The sequence below is a fragment of the Gymnoscopelus braueri genome (genome assembly GCF_963280865.1).
Source record: "Gymnoscopelus braueri genome assembly, chromosome: 21".
NCBI lineage: Eukaryota > Metazoa > Chordata > Actinopteri > Myctophiformes > Myctophidae > Gymnoscopelus > Gymnoscopelus braueri.
The window spans coordinates 39426619-39448336 of NC_137623.1; the positions used below are offsets into that span (position 1 = coordinate 39426619).

Consider the following 21718-nt stretch of genomic DNA (forward strand, 5'->3'; position numbering starts at 1 on the left):
CGTTGGAAATGTGCTCTATAAATAAAGTATGATTTGATTTGAAAGCCCCCGACACTATGACTCAGACATATTGGTCGGATCGGCGATGAGACGTAGATGTGAGGGCCGTGTAGCGGCCTGAACTCTAGATGCCCGAACCTCTAGTTTACAAAAAAAGCATAAAAAGCTGAAATACGGAGATACGGTTGCTGCCCGACGGCAATTATATGGAGTCCATGATCCTCATGGAAGCCATATCGTTAATACACTCCGTCTTGTTAAATGGATTTTTCATGTCAAATGATAGATTTGGCTTGTAATTAGGTGTGTAATGAGCAGCATAAAGTACAGTGATTCAGTCATTACTGTAACATGAAGCCCTCAGGCTGAAGCATGGCCTCTGCTTCTAATTCTTTTCTTAAAAGTTATTTTTTTTAATCCAATAAAGACTCACTGTACATTTTGCCTTACATATCAAATCACGGCCAATTATTTTGACACACTGCATGAATTATTTTGATAACAGCTAAGTATGTGTAAACATCCTTATCCCACGCTCCCAGCTCGAAAATATTCCACATAAGCCAGTGGGTTCGACACCACTGCTAGACGAGTTATTATAGCATCAAAATCTGTTGTTTAGTCACTTAGAGGCTTTTCAAAAGTTGCCGATCTACTGGTACAAGCAATTTGGAATCATTTAGAAGAATTTCAACTACACAAAACTTCTCTCATGGGGTCTCTACAAAACCATTTCAGTCCGCGGAAAAAGACACATACATTTTAGGGGTCCTTGACATGAAAAAGGTCTGAGAACCACTGCTACAGTATAAGCTGTGCTTCTCTCTGTCTGGTCATTCTAAACACGTGATGCCACATGTTGTAGCTCTGACCCTCTGCTTTCATATAAAACGGGGAAAAAAACCCCACCAAATAACATTTAACGGATTTCATCACCTAAGCCTCCGTATGAACTTCATTGTACGGCGGATAGTGAAAATACAAGCTGTGAGCTTGTAGATCTTCTATTTTCTAAAGTGTTTTAACAAAACATGTAAGTTGAATAGTAATATAATATCGTCACTGTCAGGTGGAAACCTTGTATGTCCAAAATCGTTCCTTTTTATGACTATTTTAAAAACGAATATCCCGAAGCTACGCGTTGTGAGCTTGTAGATCTGCTATTTTCACTACTTTTGTGGGACACTCTTGTATGATGTAGGGCATTCATTTACCAACAAAAACAAAAAGTTTAAATATGGAGATACATGGTTTCTGCCCGACAGCAGTGATATTTTAGTTTACACGCACGCACGCACGCGTGTGCGCGCACACACACACACACACACACACACACACACACACACACACACACACACACACACACACACACACACACACACACACACACACACACAACTACCTCTGGCTCCTCTGACAGGGGTTGGGGGTGGCGGAGCAGGGCTGGCTGAAGCGGCAGTGTCCGAACACGTAGTGGTTGAAGCCCATGCAGCGGGCCACACAGCCACTGGGGTACGTGCGGCCATTACTGGCACACACCGGTACAAACTGGTCTGCGCAGCCACACGGAAGACCTGCCACGGGACGAGAGAGAGAGACAGAGAGAGAGAGAGAGAGAGAGAGAGAGAATCAAATCAAATGTATTTATAATAGCAATTTTAGAAACAACTCACATTGTACCAAAGTGCTTCACAGCAGGGGTTCTCAAAGTTTTTCGTGCCCAGGACCCCCAAATTGATATATATTTGGATATAAGCTCGCTGTGAGCTTGCACATCTGCTAGTCAATAGTCAAGGTACTGTAACACATTTTGCTGGGGACCCCCTGGAACCCCTCCAAGGACCGCTGGGGGTCCCCGGACCCCACTTTGAGAACCACGTGCTTTACAGGTCAAAATAAACAGCAAAACAGAACGATCGATAATAAAATACATTTTAGCAGTCATAGTAGAACAACTTTAAAAGCACCAAAGCAAACCCTTCTTAACAGAGAGAGAAGAAGGAGAGAGGAGGAGAGAGAAGGAGAGATTGAGAAGGGGAGGGAGAATTGGGGGGGGGGGGGGGGCAGAGAGAGAGAGAGTGGGAAAGAGTAATTAGAGCGATAGAGAAAGAGATAAGGAGAGAGGGGGAGGGAGAGAGAGAGAGAGAGAGGATGTCATGTGGGGTCTCAGGGGAAGGCCTAGTGTTCCCATTTAACCTCAAATTCAGTTATTTTATGCATGTCGTCGCTTTCGGGGCAGAAACCTCTTATCTCCATATTTTTGTGTTTTTTCGTAAATTAACGCCCTACTTGATCATACCACAGCGTCACTCAAAAGTAGCAGATCTACAAACTCGAAACGCGGCGAGAAGCGACGCGTTCTGAGCTTGTCGATCTGCTACTTTTAATATTTTTCCTCAACTCTGAACATTTTTAGAGAGAGAGAGAGAGAGAGAGAGAGAGGGAGAGAGAGAGAGAGAGAGAGAGAGGGACGAATGATATGAGACAAGGACGTTTTATAATGCCAGTTTGAAAATATGATTGATTGATTTTATTTGGTGACATTAAAAAAAGAGCACAGTATAGCACATTCCTGACATACAGTCATCGATAGCATCACAGAGGATATAAAACACACAATAAAGCACCAAGGAGTTATTTCCGTAATATGGCTTTATTGATCCCAGTGGGGAAATTCAGTCATAATAATCAGAATGACATGATCAGGATTTAGTGTGTACTAGTGTAGTGGATTTAGTTGGTGATGTTGGGAGAGTCCTTATGTTGCATGCAGTGGTGGAAAGTAACTACGTACATTTACTCAAGTACTGTACTTAAGTTCAGTTTTGAGGTATTTTTCACTTTACTTGAGTATTTAAAATGTTCAATACTTTATACTTCTACTCCATTACATTTCAGGGGGAAATATTGTACTTTTGCTCCACTAAAATTATTTGAAACCTTAGTTTCTAGTTGCTTTGTAGATTTAGATATTCATTACAAAACATACATTAACCACTTTAGCCCTATATACTTTGAAAACAGCAGATCTACAAGCTCACAATGCATTGTGAGCTTGTAGATCTGCTATTTTAGATCTGGAGAGTCTGCATAAAGAGTACTTTTACTTTTGGTACTTTTCGGTATATTTTGACTGTTGTTCTTTTATTCAAGTACATTTTGAATACCGGACATTTACTGAGTATTTCTACAATCTGGTATTGATACTTTTATTTAAGTGAAGAATATGGGTACTTCTTCCATCACTGGTTGCACGTCCTTATTGATGTTATGTTATGTGCTCTGTGTTGACGGATTGTTTTCTTGTTGTTGTGCTGGAGGACCCACTCTTCTCATCTTCTAATTAAAATTTCAACAGCAGGAGAGGAAGAATCAAGAACCCATCGACCCCCTAGAATCTGCACTGTATGTCTGAATGAGTGTATACTGTACATATATAGTCACTGTCGGACAGTGAAGTGGTAAAGCTGCACCATGTAACTTTACTCTTCTACCCCGGATTTGAACCCGGTGTCCTGTTTTCTTTTTTACCATTGAGTTAATAGAGCTTGACTGCTTGCTCAGGGGATAAATTGAATCTTGAAAAATTTGTGGTAGATCCTGTGTCTACTGTAGGTGAGACATGGCCATTGACACGATCTAAGGGCCCTATCACCCACACACGCACAAAGACACACATGCACACAGACAGACAGACAGACAGACAGACAGACAGACAGACAGACAGACAGACAGACAGACAGACAGACATACCAGTGAATTTCCTGCGTTGCTCGTCGGAGCTGTTGTCGGTCAGACACTCTCGGGTGGAGCAGACGGCCTTGCCGGCGAAGCACGAACACTGGTGACAGTCTACCATGAAGGATGTCCCATGACCTGTACACACACACACACACACAAAGGTTTGTATTACTTGTGAGGATATCAACATTTAAACCATGACCTGTACACACACACACACGCGCGCACACGCACACACACACACACACACACACACACACACACACACACACACACACACACACACACACACACACACACACACACACACAGGTTCATAGCCACGGGAACTAGCGGCCTCCCCCCTTCCTTCCCCAGGTACCGCCCCCCCCTTGGGCAGGAGGTTGCGGTACGTTGAGAATGAACGAATGATAATAAAATTAAAAAAAAGTCTGTCACGTTTATCATTGTAAAATTGGGACTGGATTGGGGAATATAAGAAAATAGGCCTATTTAAGAAATAAATGTTCTTATACTACACCTTTTTTGTTTTTATTAATCGAATCAGCATCTCCCATCTGTTCGCTGTTTCCTGTTTCCTGTTTAGAGTTGACAAGCTATCCTCATTGAGTGCACGGGTTGTTTACAACATGGCACAGAAACACATGATTGATATGATTTCTTTGCTGGGACCAAATCAAAGAAAAGCACAGAAGCAACTAGCGTTGATACATCACCACCTGAATGTGTAAATGAAGAGCCTCAGCTGGAGTCTATCGAGTTGTTGACATGAGGGAATTCATTATCGTCACCCAGCGCAAGAGCACATTTGGAATATTATGAGGTTATAATGTACAGTAGCTCATTTATTTGGTTAAAAGCTCTATTGATCTGGAATGGGTATTGCCTGGCTATTGGGTTTTGTAAAGAAGAAATTGTTCTTGACTTGCTGTGTAACGATTATCAATATCATTAAGCAACATGTTTTGCAGCTGTGCCAAACTGTTAATGTTCTGATGGGCTGCCATGCCAACTGCTATAGCCTACTGTATTGTGTTCATACGTACATATACATATATATATATATATACATATGTTCTGATAATCGGCGCCTTGCCAAACTTATAGCCTTGTTCTGATGTGTCTCTCTGTGCCATAGCCTGCTGGCCACTGTGTGCGCCAATCCTATTATGTTTAAGCTATTTGATATTACATTGCAACCTGAGCGCACAGCGATTCTGCGTCTAAAAAGATTACTGTTATTAAAATTGCCGTATCAGCAAAGCCTGGTTAATTGCCTGTGACAGTTTGTTTATTAGTCAATGTTTACGATCTTGCTTGTCGAGAGAGGGAAAGGGAGAGTGTCGTTCTTGATTGTGTAATTAAAAAGCCAAAGCAGTTTGTTGTTAGTAAAGCAACGCTGTAGTAGTTTTTTTTGTGACGGACTGACGGTATTGCCAGTAAATTTTTCGCACTGCGACGCGTTGTGAGCTTGTAGATCGGCACATTTTTCGGTGCACGACACCAGCGTGCAATTAAATGTAAAATCAGACATAACTCTTATCTCTAATCCCCTAAACCTAACATCTACAGTAAACGTCTAATCCTATAACCCCAACCTGAACCGTTTTCAAGTTTCCGGTGTCATCAACGGTTGCTTTTTCAGTGACACTTATTTGGATTTGACAGTAGTTGTTTGTTCACCCGGAAGAGGTCGAGACAGACAGACAGACGGTAGGAAAGCTGAGAGTGAGACAGCATATGGGAGAGACAGGCAGCAGGAATTCTGAATGGGAGAACAGCATAGGGGAGACAGAAAGCTTTTTTTTCCCCCCATGGAGGTTATATTGTGTCTGCTCACAAGGGGGCAGTGAGAGAGAGAGAGAGAGAGAGAGAGAGAGAGAGAGAGAGAGAGAGAGAGAGAGAGAGAGAGAGAGAGAGAGAGAGAGAGAGAGAGAGAGAGAGAGAGAGAGAGAGAGAATAGTTTCTTTCATGTAGTGACGTTTGGGTGTGCAGAAGCAGAGTGTGACCACAGGAAGGAAATGCCAACATGTGGTTGGTTGCCTTCTTCTCCCTCCTAAACACTGTCTGATGGAGAAACACATGCAGGGACACACACAGGAGGTCGGGGGGGATTTTGGGGGGAAGATTTAATACCAGAACAACGCCTCATCATCTGGCTGGACACCACTGTGTTTTAACCACTCTAGACCCGTGGTTCTCAAAGATTTTTGTGTCAAGAACCCCCAAATTGATATGTATTTGGCCGCGGACCCCCCATCTCAAAAGGTTTTGTGCCAGGGAAACCAAACATTTTCGATATTTCTCAAATATAAAAAAATAAATAGCAGATGTACAAGCTTGCAGTGCGGCACGAAGTGACGCGCTGTGAGCTTGTAGATCTGCTATTTTTGAATAGCCAACATTATAAATGGATAAAGTGGTTAAAATGATTGCGATGCCACATTAACTACTTTTGATGCATGGGGACCCCCTGGAAAACAGCAGATGTAGATGTAAACACACTATTGTTAATGCTTTGGGGAAGTGCAGAAGAACGCAAGAAACCACCAGGATTTTCAAAAACACTTGGGAGGGAGACGGGACTGGCACTTTAAAAGTCAGATAACTACTGGCCCCTGCTGGCCTATGTACGAACCTACACGCACGCAACACTGCTTTTGAAGTACATTCACTAGCACCAATACATTGATAGAGAGGCAGATATGTAACCCTTAAATCAACAGTTCACAATGCAGACAGACAGACAGACAGACAGACAGACAGACAGACAGACAGACAGACAGACAGTTCATTAGACCACTGGCTCTCAAAGTGGGGGGGGTCCTCCTTGTCTCACCCTTCATCTGTCCTCCTATGACGCAGGTCTTGCTGGTGTCCACACAGGGCATCTCGGCGCAGTTCTCCAGTCGGCCGCTCAGGCCGCAGCTGCACACCTCGAAGCAGCCTGCGGGGGCGCTGCGCCGGGGCACCTGGATGCGCGACTCCTGGTGGACCAGGAAGTCCGAGGCCTCACCCAGCTTGCAGCCTGAACGCACATGCACACGCACACGCACACGTTTGTATTACTATACTACGTGAAAGTTTTAGGTCAGCATTAAAAAAAATGGCTGAAAATAGCAGAAATATAGCAGATCTACAACACGTTGTAGAGAAACAAACATTTTAAAAAAAAAATAGGGCATAAGTTATTAACTACTTAAACCCCAGCATCCGTATTCTGGGAAAACCTTTGTGGAAAATAACTGATTGATAAGCTCAAGCTTGTCGATCTGCTATTTTCAGCGAAGATATTTAATTTGGTTTTGGCTCTGGAGCTGAAAATGTTTTTTTGGGGAAAATGTTTACCTGGTACACAGGAGTATGGCAGACAGCTGAGATCGTCATGGCAACCCTTCCTATTGACCTGACACAGGTGGTTGCTGGGACACGGGTTGGGGTTACAGGGGTGGATCACCTCCTCCACGATGCTGTTGCCTAGGGAACTGGGGACTGTGGTGTGTGTGTGTGTGTGTGTGTGTGTGTGTGTGTGTGTGGGGGTGGGTGTGGGTGTGGGTGTGTGTGGGTGTGGGTGGTTAGTTCAATATTTATAAAACCTGCAGACACACTTAATCACTTTGACTATATGTATATATATATATATATATATTTATTTATTGCAAAAATAGCAAAAACAGCAGATCTCCAAGCTCACAATGTGTCGCATCAAGACGCATTGTGAGCTTGTAGATCTGCTATTTTTGCTACATTTGTGTGACACTGTAGTATGACAAAGTATTAATTTAAGGGACAAAGGGCATTCATTTACACACAAAGAAAACACAAAGAAAGTTGAAATATGGAGATGCAAGGTTTCTGCCCGACAGCAATGATATAAGCCAACGTTGTCACATTATTACTTATTTATACATTTCTTCCTACAAGGAACATTTCTGAGGTATGTACTGTATGTAGCAGTGAGGATAGATTTATTACATATTTTATTACAGCAAGGCGACCGTATAGAACAGTGTACACCCGCATGTCCTCCCTATATCGTTGCTGTCAGGTGGAAACCTATGTCCAGAACCATTCCTTTTAAAAAATATATTATTAAATCAAAGATTTTTAAAAGTGAAAATAGCCGATCGGCAAGCTCAAAACGCGGCACGAAGCGGCGCGTTTTGAGCTTGTAGATCTGCTACTTTTGCTATATTTGAATCCTGAAAACTAACATTTTAGACATATGAGGTTTCCACCACCCGACAGAGACGATAAGTATGCCCCCCCCCCTGCCCAAATATGCGCACGCTTTTACATGTGTCTGAGATGGCCTGAGATTCTAAGAAATTACAATTATGAATCCAATGTGAGGGCTGGACATGAAGTATAATGAGGAGATCATAGGACAGGGCACGGGCACGGGCACACGCACACGCACACGCACACACACACACACACACACACACACACACACACACACACACACACACACACACACACACACACACACAGAGAGAGAGAGTGTGTACTCACTGAGGTATGTGTCTAGGGGGATGCAGCGGTCCGCATCGTCGTTGGGGGAGAGCAGGTCACAGATCCTCTCTGGACTCTGACCCTCGTGGAACCGCTTCCTGTCCCCACACTGACTCAGGATCTCCACACAGTCTGACCTGAGAGGAGAGGAGAGGAGAGGAGAGGAGAGGAGAGGAGAGGAGAGGAGAGGAGAGGAGAGGAGAGGAGAGGGGAGGAGAGGAGAGTGGATCAGTCCAGTTGTTATCTGTACATGATGTTATCATCCCACCTCCATCCATCATTAGCTCCCCCACAGCAGATTTGTTTTATATTTTTACCCAATTTTCTCCCCAATTTAGTCGCCATGCCAATTAATTCCTCCCCACACACACCTGCCAGTGAGGAGCCCCCACCGGGAAGGATGTAGAGCCTTCGCCCTACTCCTCCCGCCCAACACTCCCCGCTGACAGGTGCCGCCCCAATCCTCTCCGCCCCGGCTTCCCTCCCCCGAACACGGGCCAATTGTGTTCATATATAGACGCTCGACAAAGTCAGATGCGCCACGATGGACTCGAGATTGAGGTAGTTTTGACAGGAGGAAGACAGCAGCAGACTGTCTGCTGTTCAGCTACCAGACCCTCATCCATTATTTTAAACCCTCTATTCTTGAAACGGACCTGAGTTGCAACTGTAGTTGCTCTATATAAAATAATGTATGAACTAAACAACTGTATTCAATACGGTGTATTCCAGGGAGGTCTACTACTGTCCAGGATATAAGTGAATGTTTTAAATATAGTAATTGCTCTTGTTAAGCTTGGCCTCCTATTTACTTCAATTCAACAAATATTGAAATACGACAAAAACAAAATCTCCATGAATCCAAGGCTTCATGGGGTGAAAATGTTTTTTTTTTTAGGTTGAAATATCCCTTTAAATCAACACACAGGATTTTTGCTGCGCAGAGAGATTCCACAGCCTTGTTGTTCCTGATGTTCCCAAGCTGTTGAAATATGTGATGGTTGTACCAGTCACTCAACACAAGGAGAGGATTAGCACTTCACCATGTGTGTACATGACAAATGACACCCTCTTATATGGCTGATGTTACTGCACACGCATGCAAACACGGGGACCCCCATGGGTCCTTGAGGGGGTTCCCAGCGAAATGTGTTAATACAGCATCACAGTTATTTTATACATGATGCTTTATACAACTAAACAAAAACTTTGGCTACGTTGGTAACAGTTTTGGACGATTTACAAAATAGCCAAATTAGCAGAACTACAATGCGATGCATTGTGAGCTTGTGCTACTTTTGAGTGACACTGTGATATGACGAGTAATGGCAGTAATTTACGAAGAAGAGAAAAACATAAAAATAAACAAGGTACAAGGTTTTCTTCCCAAAAGCAACGATAAATGAAAAGTATAGGGTTAAAGAACACAAGGGAGCTGGAGTGTTTCCTCCTTTGTACGTTTGAGTGTCCGGATCCTCTGCTTTTATCTCATGAGAATGATTTTTTTCTTTGATGTAATCGAATTATATGGGGTTTGAAACAATAACATATGATCGTGTGATGCGTCACTGTTTCATTGGAGACGCTGAAAAACGTTTTGATCCGGTTCAACTTTGATTTGTAAGCACTCGCGCCACGCTAGCGACGAAGTGTCGCCATGTCATCATGCTTCATGTCTGAAAATGAATGTTGCGAATAATACTATTACTGGCATTCATGTCGCATGTTATTATTGTTCATAATAATATGTAACTTTGATATTGTTCTTGTCATTCCCACACCAATAAAGCATAATTGAACACATCATCGCGCTACGCTCGGTACAATAGACACACTACTACACAATATGTTAGTTATTAAACATTTATATACTGTCTGCGGATTGAATGTCACATGCTAATGTAAGAGAGCGAGAGGCAGAGAGAAAGAGAGAGAGACACGCACGCACACACGCACACGCACACACACACACACACACACACACACACACACACACACACACACACACACACACACATACACACAGTGGTGTTGACGTACGGAGTACAGGTAGTGTGCTGTGTGATGAATAATGCCCGATTTATACTTGGTTTCGTGCCGTGTCATGCACCCGAAAGCAGCAGATCTACAAGCTCACAACGCGTCGCAGCGCGACGTGTTGTGAGCTTGTAGAACGGCTGTTTTCGGGTGGGCTTTAAATCCCTGAGGACAGATGGGTCTCTCTAGCCCCCCTTCTGGGTTAGATAACCCATTCTGTCACCACGACCCCAGCCCTCTTTAATGTGACCTTGTTCCATTGCATGTTTCCTTTATGTACTTAAACATGTACCTACTAGCCTGGAAAGTACTCAGCCTGTATGTGCAACCCCTGCATGCAATACAGTGTGTTAACCTGTACTGTATGTGCTAGCATGCATGTCCAGACTTTTCAGGATAAAAAAATAATTATTGCAAAAGTAGCAGATCTACAAGCTCTAAACGTGTCGCATCGCGTTTCGAGCTTGTGGATCTGCTACTTTTGATGCTTTTGTGTGACGCTGTAGTATGATCAAGTGGGGCGTTAATTTACAGAAACAATATACTGTACCACTGTACCAGTACGGTACCAATGTACCAGTGGTTCTCAAACTTTTTTGTTGTCAAGCACCACCACAAATTAATATATATTTGGCCGTGGATCACCATTTGCAGTGGCGTACCCACTGTAGAGGCAGGACAGGCGGTCGCCCGCCCAACTAAGATCTCGCCTCCCCTAGAAAACCCAAATAACCCGAAAAGCTGTCGTTGCGTGTGAAAACGGCCACTTTCGCTGGTTTCCGATCGCCGATTTTCTAGGGGGGGAGGGGGGGGAGCAAAAAAAATCTCACCTGCCCAATTGTAATTCCTGGGGACGCTACTGACCATCTGAACCTATTTTGTTAAAAGGCTTCACACATTATGATGTGCCCAGAAATGGGATGCGAGGGTTTTAAAAGGGCTAAGGACAGGGGACTAGTAGCCTGGAATCCAGACTGATTCGCTACGTTCGTCGCACAAAATTGTCTTGCAAAATTAGTGAAAATAGCCAATGTACAGTACAAGCTCACAACGCATCGCGATGCGTACTTTTGCTGGGGACCCCCTGGAACTACACCAGCCCAAGGACCCCACTTTGAGAAAACTGATGCCCTATACAGTGTCCAGGTACTGTGTACACATACTTGCAGATGACGCTGCCCCTGGACTTGCTGTGGCAGGGCTTGATCTGCAGGGAGCAGGCCACGGCCTTCCACATCTCCGGCCGGCACTTCCGGATGTCCAGCACCGGGATGTTCATGAAGGGCATCTTGATGGTGCCGTTGGACCACAGCTTGATGTCGTTCATCGCCCCCTGGTCCGACTGCACGTTGCAGCTGCGGAACAGCTCCGTGGGCCTGGCAGGGGAAACACCAAGGCGGAGAGAGGAGAGGAAAATGGTGCTTATGGCAGGTGATGAAAAACAACAACAACAACACCATAAAAATTGCCTTGTTTTTTGTGCATTAACCCATTAACCCAATTCTACAAATGCCCGCTAAATCAGTAGTTCTCAAACTTTTTCGTGCCAAGGACCCTAAATTGTATGTATTTGGCCGCGGACCACCGTCTGAAAATGTTTGTGCCAGGGACCCCCAGAAGAGAAGATGTGTGTAAAAAATAATAATAATAATAATTCAAACACACAAAATCTTTCAAAAATGTTCAAAAAATAGCAGACATACAAGCTCGCAGCATGGCACAAAGTGACGCTAACGCTAATATCTAAAATGACACAGATGCTTTCCTGGGTTTAATGGGTTAAGGTTGAATTTGAGAGTCAAATAATTGGTGGTCTCTCTTAATTCGGTAGGAAGACTATTCCAGTGATGGGAGGCTCTAGCAGAGAAGACTGTTTGACCAAACACACTATGATAGTTGCCCTTGATGGCCTGCCACCACTCTCCCTTCGCCCTATGAACTGGCTCAGTGGAGGAGGTGCAAGCCCATTTAAAACCTTAAAAGTTAGACAAGCATCTGCAAAATGTTTGAAGCTATCAAAATGACTTACTAAGTACTTTTGAATTATATGGCAACGGTGACAACTATTGGGCTATCGGTCAAGTGTTTTTAATGTCTGTTTGGAAAGAGATTCGAAAGCGAAAGAAAATTCACTTTTTTTTTTACTTCTGTAAAACCTGTGATGTGACAATAAAGCTGACAATAATTCTGATTCTGATTCTGACTCTATAGGTTTCAAAGCTGTCAGATTTGTCTGCGACCAGGTTATGAAACAGTATGTTAGGTGAGAGAAGATCATGCTTGAAGAGTTTAGCTGCGTCTGTTGTTGGTCTTATGTGCCTGAAATGAGACAGATTGAATTTGATTGTTTAAAGATGATTGTGTTCTAGCTCAGATCAGTGGAACCAACACAGTGACTATTTACCTGTATCACAAAGAAGACTCTTTATACAATTAATGATTTTTTTTACATTCTTCTTTTTTTTTTATCCCTTGCAATACCCTCACCACCCACCAGGGGTCCCAGGCCCAAATGGTTGAGAATCACTGGTCTACATATTGGACACATTGTCATGTCCGCTTATTATAAGAGACTTAGGGCTTGTTTCTCTACAAAGTTGCCAAGTAAATATAGGTAGTTGCTTATTTGGCCTTGTTTCCTAACATTGTTTGTAAATCAGTGCTTCTTAAACATTTCATGGCAAGGACCCCCAGATTAATATGTATTTGTCTGCAGACCCCCCCCCCCTCTCAAGATTTCATTAAATTGAAAATAGCCGTATAGCCTAGTCGCTTCTTTTGGGCCTGGTTTTCATAGACCTGGTTTGCTTATTTCTTTTGCAGAATCTGGCAACACTGATTGGACCCACGCCAGTGGCTGGTGTGCAGCCTGAGGCGGCCGGGGGGGGGGGGGGGGGAAGCTTCTCTTCTTGAGGTTAAGAGAGACGGAGGAGGTAAAGCATGATGGCTGTTTTCCTCTAATCCGGGCCAACCAGGAAGCCTCTCTGATCTTTGATTGGAGGGTTTTGGTCTGAAGTGAGTCAGCTAATTGGTGGGTTTGGAGGGGGTTCCATCGTGCCGAGGTTTCTTGGGTGTGTGGGTGTGGTCGTCCAACCCCCCCCGCCGACACAGCCAACCGGACGCTTTGTTTACTACGGTATGTCGCAATCTCTTAAATGCTACATGTAGGGTGTCCTCAGAGTTATAACAGGGGGGGGGGGGGCTGCCAAATCTTTGTGTGATAGGAACTTTTTTTTTTACACTAACCACTTGAACCCTTGCATCACTATTCTGAGGGGAACATTAGCCAAAAATAGCAGATCTACAAGCACACAACGCTTGGCACTGTGCTTTCAGATCTGCTATTTCCGGCAAAGAGGTTTGGTGTGGAGGGGAAAAAAGAGCAGACCAAGTACAAGTATTGATATTAACATATTTATACAACACTGATGATAGTGTATGAATCTATGAAATCTAATTCACTAACCAAATTCATACAATATAGTGGGGGGGGGGTCCCTGCTTCATCTCTCTCTCAGCTAAGGGGTCCTTCGCCTGCAAAACGTTGAAGACCCCTATCTTAATTGGCTAAATCTTCTAAATCTTTCCACAATAGACATAGTGAGTGAGAAATGGTTGCTTTATGGCTCAAAAGATTCTTAGAGGGCTTTCGATTAGGAAAAGATTCAGGGTTTAGGGTTATTATAAGACATTTAGAGGTTAGGTTTAGGGTTAGAATTAAGCCTGATTCATATTTAGTTGTGCTCTGGTGTTGCACACTGAAAATAGTAGATCTAAAAGCTCATGACGCGTCGCAAACTTTTGATGTCCTCACAAGTATAGTTATACATGCGTTTGTCCCTATCCCTGAGTTCTGACCTAAGCTTCACCCCTGTGTGGCAAGGGGATTTCTTCTCAAGCCACACACACACACACACACACACACACACACACACACACACACACACACACACACACACACACACAGCATCAGCTGAGACTTATTTGAAGGGCCTAAGGATGGCTCTTTCATGCGCACACACATACACACACAGACGATGCTTTGGTGTTTTTTGTTTTGTTTTTAATACCAGTGAACATGCACGCGCGCACACACACACACACACACACACACACACACACACACACACACACACACACACACACACACACACACACACACACACACACACACACACACACACACACACATACAACGCAGAGAGACAGACACACGCTGCGCAACCCCTAGCTTCATTGTGTGTTTGATGCGGGCTCTGTAGCCCGGGGGCCCCGTGCGGCGCGGTGGTCCCGTGCTTTTGAAGCCCCCAGTGAGGGGGCACAGACTCACACCGGGATCAACCGGAGCTCTTCAAAGCACACCGGAGGAGAGACTCCCACACACACAGTTTGTTTTTGCCTGAACTTCAAATCCCACGATGCCACAGCGGGAGCGCCCTGTGCCATCATCAACATCTAAAAAACATTACATTTGGCCCAAGTGGGGGGGGGGCTCCTTTGTTAAAAAAAATATATAACACTTTTAGGTCTCCAGTTGGCTTTCCAAATGACATTAGTTCTTCAAAGGGAACATCGAAGCAGCAAATGCAAGCAAAATATCGTTTCGAGCTTAAATATCTGCTATTTTTGCTACTTTTGTGTGGCGCTGTAGTATGATCAAGGGCGTTAATTTACAAAAAAAAGAAATCTGCCCGACAGCGACAATATGTTTCACTATTGGGGGGGCTGCTGAGTCCTTGACCTGCTCAACATGTTGAGTTGTTGTTACCCTCTTATTAGTCTTAGCAAACTTGACCTGCGTTAGCTCTGCACTTGGTCGGCTCTATTTTGATTGGCTTAAATTTTGTCACCTACATGAAAATGTACTATATTCTGTTTACTAAAGAGCTGGAGAGACCCCTGTGACAGAACAAGCAATGTTTATCAATGATTACTATCAGAATATAGTACTTTAACTTTATTTATTTTTTATATCACGTACCCTACCTTTAATTTAAAATTAAATTCACAAAAAGTAATATGGAGATAAGAGGTTTCAGCCCCGAAAGCAACGAGTTGCAGCACGGTTGGTTGTTAGCACTATAATTGTTGCTGCAGCACAGTGATGGATGGCGCTAGCTCTGAGCAGTCTGACCTGTTGTTGAAGTTGGTGCAGTAGGTCAGGTCTTTGCAGCCCAGCTGGCACGGCTCCCTGACGTCGGCCAGGCAGGTGATGAGCTCCGTCTCCACGGGGTTGTACTCGCACAGCTGGTCGAACTCCTGCCACGTCTGGGTGCCCCAGTTGGTGCTGATCTCCTGGCACATGTCCCTGCATGGAGAGAGAGAGAGAGAGAGGGGCAAGACTGTCAAAAATATATTTCATTCAACCTTTATTTATTTTCTCGGGGATACATTGAGGGCAGAGCCCTCATTTTCAATGATGCCGAGATTACAAGCATATAGTACAACAGTGTAAATACTAATGATGAATAAAAACAACAGGATAAACAAGTTATAAATGTGAAAACAACAAAACAACAGAATAAAACAGTAATAAAGAGAGCTTAATTAAAACAGTGACAATCTAAAACAACAAGATTAGCTAGCAAGTTTTTTAATTGACCCAGTGAGACCATGGAATCCATTTTTAAAGTGCGTTGTAATTCGTTCCAAGTGAAGGGAGCGCTAAACCTGAAAGCTGATTTGCCTGGCTCGGTGTTGGCCTTGGGGACTAATAATGGGATGTATTCCTGAGAGCGTGTTTGATGGATTGGGTGGAAGTATTTGGTTTTAACAGTGATGAAATATATGTTGGTGATTTATTTAAAAGTGCTTTATAAATACATATGTACCAATGATGGTCTCGTCTCGTGGAGACGGAAGCAGATGAAGTAGATTGATTTCTACAGACCCGTTTTGAAGCCACTTTTAAAATCCACCAAATCCACCATCTTGGAGCTTCCAGTCCCCGAAAAAAACTACCGGAAACTAATGCTATTATTGGCCGGAAGGGCAGCGAGGGCGGGTCTTCACTCGGTAGAACCAGTAGAAGCCCTAGAAGCATACCCTACTTTATCATTAATTAATGTATTAATATATAAATATCATATCATGATAATTGAAAAAAAAAAAGACTTTAAACTAGCGATTGAAAACATAAAGTATTCATGAAAATGTTTACGAAGGTAATAAAATCAAGTGTAACGTCTGGCCAAAACTTCATTCACTTGAATGGAGTGTTAGCTTTTCTGCAGCCACCAGGAGTGGAAATAGCTACATCTGTTGGACCGTTAATGAGAACAGCAGGGGAAACCTGCAACGATACGATACAAAATATAAACAATGTCAAATCCTACAAACCCACAAACTCCTAAGTGGGTGACGGCAGATCTTGCGAAAATCCTATGTTTACAGGTGTTAGATCCCACGACAGAGAAAGGTTGATAATAAAGTAGATTTTCTTCTGATTTGTCTCGTTGAAAAAAAGCCATTTTAGTATGAAAATCTTGGGAAGAATGTGTGGCTTGTGGCGCTCGGGTCCAATATTTAGTTCAGTGACCATGGGGCTAAAGAATGGTTCAGAAGCTGTGGTCACGTTCACTCTTCCATTGGACATAATAGACTTCAACCTGCTTCCGGTCTACTAAAAAGGTGGCCACCTACTTCACGCAGAAACGTGAAGTAAACCGTAAACCGTTTTTTTCTTGGACGGTACATGCCTGCAGAGTGACGTGTTGGCCTTGAAGCAGCAGTGGAGCTTGGCACAGTCCATCTTGGCCGGCGGCGAGGCCTCCACGTCCGTCTTGGTGGGCGGGTGGGCGCTGCCCAGGAAGCACTGCCACAGGGGGTCCTGGGGGAGCGGCTGGGAGCCGCACTCGTCGATCAGGCCCTCCATGATCTCGTGCTCCGTGGTCATGGTGCGCAGGATCCTCCGGCAGGCCACCTGGCAGTGGGTGTCCTCCGCCCGGTCACAGCAGTACAGACCTATGGGGGACAAGAGGGACAATCAATTTAATTGAGTATAGTATTAAAAATGATCGATAATCTATAATTTAACAGTTCCTTCAAAAAAACATTAAAATGGGTCCCGACCATAGACCGTAAAAATGAATGGACAAAGTCACGGCCCTGGTTCCTACAGACCCGTTTTGAAGCCTGTTTTTCAGCGATTTCAAAATCCGCCATCTTTCTATATCCGGTTCCGAAATGCTAACAGAAATTAATGCTATTGGCTGCAACCGCAGCGAGGGCGGATCTTCACTCACCCTAGAAACATAGCCTACTTTATCATAATTATTTTTAATTAATGGGACCGTAATTTACTAAACGCATATCATGATGATTTAAAAAAGGCTTTAAACTGGCGATTGAAAATATAAAGTGTTTATGACAAGGTTTACTAAAGGTAATAAAATCAAGTCTAAAGTCCGCCCAAAACCTCATTCAGTTGTATTGAGATTATATCTTATTGCGACCAGTAGTCGGTGAAATAGCAACATCTGCTACTGAAATGTACACTCACTGTCTATGATGCTGCCTATGGGTGTGTGTTACAAATAGGTGACTGTAGGCCTACTCATTGTCTATCAGGCTGTGTATGGTTGTGTTACAGCAGTGATTATCAAACCTTTTAATTTCTAGGACCCCCAGTTCTGTATGCATTGTAGATTTTGTTTTTAAACATAAATCTTCTCTTCTGGGGGTACCCGGCACAAAACCTTTTCAGATGGGGGTCCGCGGCATCAATTTGGGGGTCCTTGATAAGAAAACGTTTGAGAGAACCACTGTGTCCCAGAACGGTGACCGTACTCACTGTCTATGGGGCTGCGTATGGGGTAGGACTTGGTGTAGTTGCTGACACAGCCGATGAGCTGTGTGCTGTGGCTCTGGCAGTACTCCTTGACCGCGTTGATCTGGGACACCGTGGGGGACGAGTCCGTCCGGAAGATGGCCTGGCAGTACTCCCTGCAGGTGGTGTGGCGGCCCGCGTAGCTGCAACACGTAGAGCCCACTGGACACGCACACACACGCGCACACGCGCACACACACACACACACACACACACACACACACACACACACACACACACACACACACACACACACACACACACACACACACACACACACACACACACACACACACACACACACACACAGATAATGATTAAGTACCCATGATGGGATTTTTAAAGTTTTTTTTATGCCTTTATTGACAGGACAGTAGGCTGACAGGAAATGGGGAGAGAGAGATGGGGAGCGACACGCAGCAAAGAACCCGCGGGACTCGAACCCATGACACGCTGTCAGGCTACACTGAACCTAGGTGCCTGGACCGCTACGCCAGCGGTCCCATCAAGTGAAATTTGATTGCTTTTCCGGAGTTTGTAGAAGTTCCTCACTGTTGTTCCTTCTCATTGTTGCCGTTTGTGTTGCGTTGCGGCGCTTTAGTGGTCGCATTGACAGTCATTCTTTTCGTTGACAGATCATTGGCCTTGTAGCATACTTGCTGCATCGACCTCGGATAGACTAATGCATGTTTTTGTGTAACATGAGAAAAGAAGAGAAGAGAAGAGAAGAGAAGAGAAGAGAAGAGAAGAGAAGAGAAGAGAAGAAGAGAAGAGAAGAGAAGAGAAGAGAAGAGAAGAGAAGAGAAGAGACGGTTCTACTGACACTAGAACTAGTACTTGTCCTCTACATCTTGACAAGGCTGCTGTGCCTTCAGTACAGCCTCTGTGCAGTAATGTTGTGTTTTTAAGCATTCCACGGAGAACAGAAGCAGGCAGACAACAAGACATCTCATTTCAGACTGTCTAGACACACACACACACACACACACACGCGCGCACACACACACACACACACACACACACACACACACACACACACACACACACACACACACACACACACACACACACACACACACACACACACACACACACACACACACACACACACACACACACACACACACACACACACACACACACACTGGACAGGAAGTCCACGGCCTCACATCCTACCAGGCTGACCCCCCCCAGGCAAGTCACGTACGTTTCTGACCTGCTGACGGATCAGTGTGTGTGTGTGTGTGTGTGTGTGTGTGTGTGTGTGTGTGTGTGTGTGTGTGTGTGTGTGTGTGTGTGTGTGTGTGTGTGTGTGTGTGTGTGTGTGTGTGTGTGTGTGTGTGTACTTGTATTATACTTGTGAGGACCAAATGTCCCCACGAGTATACAGTAGTAGAATGTGAGAAATAAGACATTGTGAGGACCATTTTCCTGGTTAGGTTTAGAGGTTTAGGGGTTAGAGTTATCCCTGAGTTCTTAACTTTGTGCCATTCTCGCACACGGACAATAGCCAATCTACAAGCTCACAGACACACACACACACACGCACACGCACACGCACACGCACACGCGCACGCGCACACACGCACGCACACACACACACACACACACACACACACACACACACACACACACACACGCATACGCACACACGCACACACACACAGAGTAGAGCTCAGGTGAAAGACAGGAAGCGAGCGATGGCTTACTTTCATTTTTGGTGATGCAGCTGTAGAGGGGTTTCTGAAATGAGAAGAAGAGAACAGCATGTCACTGTGAATACTGAGCCGTTACACCACCCGAACACTGACTATTTCACGGGATCGTGATATGCCTGCGATATTTTTTTGTCAAAATGCCCTCAAAAGTAGCAGATCCAGGCCCGGACCGCTGGCGTAGCGGCCCGGGCCAGGGTGTTGCGGGTTCGAGTCCCTCTCCCTCCCTATTTCCTGTCAGCCTACTGTGCTATCAATAATAAAAGCATAAAAGCCCAAAAATAAATCTTTAAAAAAATGGTGCAGATCCACAAGCTCAAAATGTGGTGCGAAGCGACGCGTTTTGTGCTTGTGGATCTGCTACTCTTGCTATTTGCAGAATTTGAATCCTGAAAAGCAACAGTTTTGGAGACGCAACAGAGACCATAATACTTACAGTAAAAGTTGCTAGATTACGTAACTAGAACAAGCTCTCCCCGGGGTCTAATGTGATCACTATACTGTCTCATTCACTTATTCTTTATTGGTGCCAACTATGCTGGCTGTGTTCCATCAAATGCTCTCTCTCTCTCTCTCTCTCTCTCTCTCTCTCTCTCTCTCTCTCTCTCTCTCTCTCTCTCTCTCTCTCTCTCTCTCTTATCTCTCTCTCCCTCTCTCTCTCCCCCAAACATCTCACTTACCTCTGTATCTTTCTTGCATACTTTAGTGATGTCGTTTTTGGACGAGGCCTGCAGGGAGGATGAGAGACAGACAGGAGACAGTGCTGTATGAGTACAATGACTATTGGATACAGGATGATAGGATTCTCTCTTAATACAGGTTGGAAAGAGTACTACAATATTTTACTTAAGGCAAGTATTGTTTAATAAAGTAGAAGTACGATAACCAAACAGAACTGTAATTATTTCCTTTCTAGAAGCAGTTGAGTAAAAGAAAAACTAACCCTAACTATAACTTTAAAAAAAAAAAGGAAACTGTATCATTCACTTTAAAAAGAGAAAAGAAGAAGCGCTGCCGGGATCAGTCAGTGGCTCTGATAGATAGGTGCTCTTTGGTGATAGAAACATAATCAAAAAAGGGGTTTTCAAAGAAGTGCTGCTTAACTCTCAAATGGTGTTGACTGCAGACTTGCAAAGAAATGAATTCCAAGGCACTCCGGCTTTGATGAAAAAATATAAAGGATTTATTTTGACCAAGAAGGTCTTCATCAGATGAAGGCCTTCTACTGTATGTCGATACGCGTTGGTCATAATTTGTTGCCTTGCTCAAAATAAATCCTATATATTTTTTCATCAAAGACGGAATGCGTTGGAAGTCTGCAGTCCAAACCATTTTGGAGATAAGCAGTACTTCTTTGAAAACCCTTTTTTGTTCATATGTATCATTCACTTATGTGGATATTTGCTGTAGAATAAAAAATGGACAACATGCATTAAGTACACAATCAAACATCATGACACCACAAAATTCATACATATCAAGGAATCCAGTTCAAATTTACGATGAAATAATGTGAAGAAATGTGTTGTGAGCTTATACAGTACATGTTTTATTTATTTCGTGGGCTTAACGCACCTCAGAACAAAGACAAATCCTTCAGATTGGTGGGCCCTGGGGACCCCCAGGGGTTCTTGAGGAGGTTCCACAGGGGTCCCCAGCTAAATGATTGATAGTTAGGAGGAACCAAAATGGACCCTTATGTGTACGCAACTTTGAGAGTGTACAAATGGAACCAAAGGGACCCGTCTCTCAAAGCTATAGGGGTCCGTGGTCTAATGCATGTCAAACTGGGGGACCTTGAAATAAGAATGTTTGAGAACCACTGTTCTAGATTGTTTTATGACTTTGTAGTTGAATGTTCAAGATTGCTACATGTTTTGTC

At 44.0% G+C, this 21718-nt stretch overlaps 1 protein-coding gene across 1 annotated transcript in view; it reads right to left on the bottom strand.

The window, feature by feature from the left end:
• reck (reversion-inducing-cysteine-rich protein with kazal motifs) overlaps nt 1-21718 on the bottom strand; it is a 95310-nt gene that overhangs the window by 31980 nt on the left and 41612 nt on the right. The window contains exons 6-16 of the mRNA XM_080417711.1: nt 20517-20564; nt 19831-19864; nt 18086-18283; nt 16992-17256; nt 15428-15601; nt 11457-11669; nt 8257-8393; nt 7090-7233; nt 6581-6769; nt 3754-3876; nt 1403-1574 (exon numbers count right to left, since the gene is read on the bottom strand). Coding sequence (XP_080273837.1) covers nt 1403-1574; nt 3754-3876; nt 6581-6769; nt 7090-7233; nt 8257-8393; nt 11457-11669; nt 15428-15601; nt 16992-17256; nt 18086-18283; nt 19831-19864; nt 20517-20564 — 1697 coding nt within the window. The remainder of the gene's footprint in view (nt 1-1402; nt 1575-3753; nt 3877-6580; nt 6770-7089; nt 7234-8256; nt 8394-11456; nt 11670-15427; nt 15602-16991; nt 17257-18085; nt 18284-19830; nt 19865-20516; nt 20565-21718) is intronic.